The following is a 4,551-nucleotide window of genomic DNA, read 5'->3' as shown; positions in this document are numbered from 1 at the left end:
AGTGGGTACTGGCGCACGACTGGCAGAGGGTCAGCGTGCGGCCCGTATAGAGCCCGGTCGTCATTCCTCCCCGCGTTTGTCACGTGCAGACTGGAAGAGCAGGAAGAGCCCCTTTATCACAGCCGTTGATAAGTGTGAGGCAGAAGAGGCCCAGCACAGAGCCCTGGGGCACACCCCTGCAGACCTGTCCTGCTCTGAGGCCACTGCTGCATCTCCCCATGGGCTCCCCTCTCTCCGCTTCCCTCTTTTCAGTTGATCTTGGCCAAGTGCCTTTTCCTCTTCCCTCCATCTAGACTCCCCTCCCCGGGGGCTGAGGACTCTGGGCTTTGCCAGTCTCCAGGGCCCCTCCCTGGGTCCCCAGCCGAGCCATCAGGTTTGGGCCCGTGATACAGCCTCCACGGTCCGGAGGCTCCCTCTCTCCTGCTCTAATTCCAGACTTTGGTGGCACCGAGTGGAAAACATGCCAGGAGGGTTCATTTCTGGGTGCCCCTGGGGCCCGGGGTCCTGCCCAGCCTGAGCCCCACCCTGGGGAAGGGGGCTCATTCCCAGGAATGTTCGTGGGCAACATTCACATGGCTCAGCCTCTTCCAGCCGCGTCGCTGGGGTGGCCAGAACTTGGCCCGGCCGAAGGGAGAGCAGGGTGGGGAGGAGGGCTCAGGGGCCTTGGGTTCTAATCTGCGCCTGGTCCCTGCCAGCTCTGTGCCCGTGGACCGTATCACTCTCCTCTTTGAGCCCCAGCTCCCCTGTAAAGCGGGGGTGGGGGGATGAGGTCATCTCGAAGGGCCCTTCATCAATCCGGGAGGGGCCCCAGAGATCATCTCACCCCACCCCCTTGTGTGCTTTCCTGATCTCTAGGAGGAGACCCCTGGACAGGTGCCAAAGAGCACGGGGCCCCGTGCAGATCCCTGGGCACTCCACTGGAGACCTCCTTCGGGGACATCCAAATGCTGAAGGCTGATCTCTTCTTCCTCTCCAGGTCCAAGAAGCCCCAGAAACCTCCTGCCTCCGTCCAGGCCAGACCCAAGGAAGCGCCCGCGGGCCCAGGCAGAGAGAGCAGACCCAAGCTGACCATCTTTGACGATGAGGCAGATGAAGATGACAAGCTCTTTGGCGCCCAGCTGTCCCACGCGGCTCCTCACGCCCCCAGCCGGGACAGTGAGTAGTGCTGCACCCTGGGGGTTCGGAGGGTTCTGGCTGGGCCGGGAGTCGGGAAGACCCGAGTTCAAATCTGCCCCAGACACTTAGGGGCTGTGTGACCCTGGGCAAGTCACTTACCCTTTGCCTCAGTTTCCTTTTCTGTAAAATGGGAAAAACCATAATAGCTCCTACCTCCCAGTGTGTAGAGACCAGATGAGAGCATCTTCGTGCTGTGTGAATGCCTCCTCCTGGAAGCCTGCCTGGATTCTCTCAGCCCCTGCTCATGCCTTGCCGGCACCCTCATGCACGGGTTCAGATTGTCTGTGTTGGTATCTTATGACTCTCAGCTCCAGGGGGCAGGACCTGCTCCTCCACACCCCACCCGTTGTCGTCATAGTGGGCAGTCCACATACCTGGACAAGGGAGAGGACACGGCCTCGCTGTGATTCCAGGCAAGGCTGGGCCCCGGGCCTCCCTCCCTTGGCCAGCTCTGGCCCTGGCCTGGATGCCCGACTCACACAGGGCCACTCTTTTCTCCCCCGCCCCCGAGGAAGCAGGCAGGCCCTTGGTGGCCCAGAGGACCAGCACATCTGGTACCCGTGTCATCGGGACAGGACCTGGGATGCCCCCAGGGCTTTGTCAGTCAGACAACGAGCATTTATTAAGTGCCTCTGCCACTGCACTTGAACTCGGGTCTTCCAGACTCCAGGCTCAGCACCCTACAGTAGGGCCTAGAGCCCAGGGTCAAGGAGGGAGCCTCGAATCTACGCTCTTCACGGTCCAGGTTGTCAAGAGTTTGCTTCCAGATGAACCTGGATCCCCGCCTCTTCCCCGTGCATCCATGCCCGATTCATCAGATGCTCTTCTGGTGTCACTAGCACCCCCGCCAACATCAAAGCCCTCCCTTGTAACAAATGCTTGAAGTCATACAAAGCAAATCCAGGCTTTAACGAGAGCCAGCTGGGGCAGTGCCTGAGCGGCTACGTGTCTGCACACGGCCGAACACCTGGCCAGGATGGCTCATCTGTCCTTTCCCTCTGTGCCCTGCCAGCAGTGAGCTCATTGCTCGGCATACAGTACGTGCCCAATAAATGTTGATTGATTGCCTCTCCTTCCAGGCCTCAGACTGTTCGAAGACCCCGACCTAGGAGGAAAGGTTTCCCTGGGAGATTCCTTGCTTTTACCAACTGCCTGTGAGCGCCACCAGGAGCCTGCGCTGGGCCCAGCGCACACAGACATCAATGATGGCCTGTTTGGGTACGTGCTTCGGGGCACCCGCAGCTGGAAGGGAAGCCCACCCCCCTCATTTGACAGCTGGGACCCAGGCCCCAGGGGGAGGGACTTGCCGAAGGTCACCCAGGGGGCAGGTGTCAGGCAGGATTTACACCCATCATTGGGTTAGCCCAAAGGCTTTGCCAAGACCCCCAGCAGGTCTGTCCCACAAAGCTCAGCTTTGACCCCCACCAGCGCTGCCCTCCTTCAGGGATCCCCAGGAGCATGGTGGGGCAGCATGGGCCCACCCTCACAGGGTGGCCCTAAGCAGGCCTGGAGCCCCCTCCCCACGGCTGGGCTCTCTGCTCTCCTGTCTCTCCGGGATGTGCCTTGCGGTGGGGCAGTACTGTGGTTAGGGCCAGCCTAGGCGTCAGGAGCCCAATGTGGAGCCCCTGCCCTGCTGTGGGCTGCCTCCCTCTCCTCCCTCTGTAAAATGGGGGGTTTGGAGTCCTGGGACCCAAGGTCTTCTAGCATCTGGCACCCTCGGGGGCTGATGGCTCAATGATTCATGTCACTCGGGCTCAGTCCTCGAGGGTGAATAGGACTGATTCTGCCCTTTGACTGGCCCAGGAAGCTGGGCCAGATGGGGGCCAGGGCATCTAGGTTAGCTGAGCTGGGAGCCATGGGGCTCCAGGGCCCAAGGCCAGCAGAGCTGGTGGCCTGTGGTCCTGTGACTGATGTGTTAGCAGCCGTATCTCCAAAGAGGGATGGGAGGGAGACCTTGGCACTCTACCCAGTCACCCAGCATGCCCTTCCCTGGACTGGCTCCTCCCTGAACATTCCACTACAGTCCAGGAGAGTGTAAGCTGCTTGAGGACAGGCTCTCCCTCTTGTGTCTGTCATCTAACAGCTCCTGGCACTTCAGAAGTGATTGATTGATGGGTCGGTCATCAGATGAGGCTCTTCCTGCCCTCCCCATCTCGGGGAAGCCCCCTCAGAACCACTGGGTGCCAGCTCAAGTTAGGGTGGAGACCTGTGGCCTCAGGGTGTGTGAGAAGGAAGCAGGTGTTCAGGGCCGGGCCTCTGGGGTGGGCAGTGGCCAGCCTTGGCATGCTGAGGGATGGGCACTGCCAGTGCCAGGGCCTGCTCACCAGCCCTCTTTCCTCTGCTTCTCAGAGTGGACGAGGACTTGGAGAAGATCTTGAGCTTGGGGTCAGAACCCAGACCCCAGGCCCTGCCCAGGGCCAAGCCTTGGGGGCCCACCAAACCAGCAATCCCCAAGAAGCCTGTGATCCCACCCCCAAAGGCTGGTGCCCCAATGGTGAGAGCAGCCCCGAGGGAGGACCAGCGGCCGGTGCAGGTCCAAGCTCTGAATGAGCTGGACATCCTGAGGTACATCCAGGACCAGAATTCAGCCCACAGTACTGCCCCCAGTCTCTTCTGAATGAGCCCTGGCTCCTTGGCTGGTGCCCTCGGCCCAGGAGTGAGCCCTGCCCATGGCCCAGGAGTCGGTCCTGCCCACTGCCCCTGGGACCTGCTGTTATTACCTTTATACCGTGGATCTGACCATGCTGTGCTGACCTTGACCCCGGGGTGGCGGACAGGATGGAGAGCTTGGGAAGGACGCCCCACTTGTCAGGACCCCGAGGCTGTGGGGGATGGATGGAGGGGCGTGAACATTCTGGGTAGAGGGAAGGAACAGCCCCATCCCACGGGATGAGAGTCAGAAGGGCCAGGACAGACTGCCACAGAGGAACGGCACCCTGGCACCAGGGGAGAACAGAGACACAGACCTGGGAGCCGGGCTCCATGTCGGCACACAGGCCGTCCGAGAAGGAGCCCGAGTGTAAGAGGGGCCAGAAGCATCTCCGGCGACGAGGGCCGGACGCCGGGGCCGGACGGGCATCATCGTCCTCTGTTTAGAGGCCGCTGGGCAGGCTCGGGCCCCTGGGCTTTGAGCAGAGCATTTGCCAAAGTCTCCCAGGACGTCTTTGCGGGTGAGACAGGCAGAAGAGACCCTGCTCCCTAACTCTGTGACCTTGCGCAGGTCACTAACTTCCTGTGCCTCAGTGTCCTCATCCACAAAGTGAGCAGAATTGCCGGCCTTCAGTGTTTCCTCGGGTTTTTGTCAAGTGCCTCCTAAAGGGAGTGGGGCACGTGTGTCCGGGTTCACTATCTCACAGCAGGTGCTCAAATAAACGG

The 4,551-nt window shown here is 61.0% G+C and overlaps 1 protein-coding gene across 1 annotated transcript; it reads left to right on the top strand.

The window, feature by feature from the left end:
• Positions 1 to 293: 293 nt before the first annotated feature.
• HS1BP3 (HCLS1 binding protein 3) lies at positions 294 to 4,545 on the top strand (the record flags this gene model as incomplete). Its single annotated transcript, XM_027845047.1, has 5 exons — positions 294 to 373; positions 436 to 712; positions 856 to 1,155; positions 2,256 to 2,394; positions 3,526 to 4,545. Coding segments are annotated over 5 exons (1,064 nt in total), but the record flags the coding sequence as incomplete, so codon positions are not given.
• Positions 4,546 to 4,551: the final 6 nt, after the last annotated feature.

Source organism: Vombatus ursinus, unplaced genomic scaffold, assembly GCF_900497805.2.
Source record: "Vombatus ursinus unplaced genomic scaffold, bare-nosed wombat genome assembly UNPS02014947.1, whole genome shotgun sequence".
NCBI classification, from domain to species: Eukaryota; Metazoa; Chordata; class Mammalia; order Diprotodontia; family Vombatidae; genus Vombatus; species Vombatus ursinus.
Note: the sequence above shows the minus strand (reverse complement) of the source record. Positions and strands in the feature narration are given on the sequence as shown.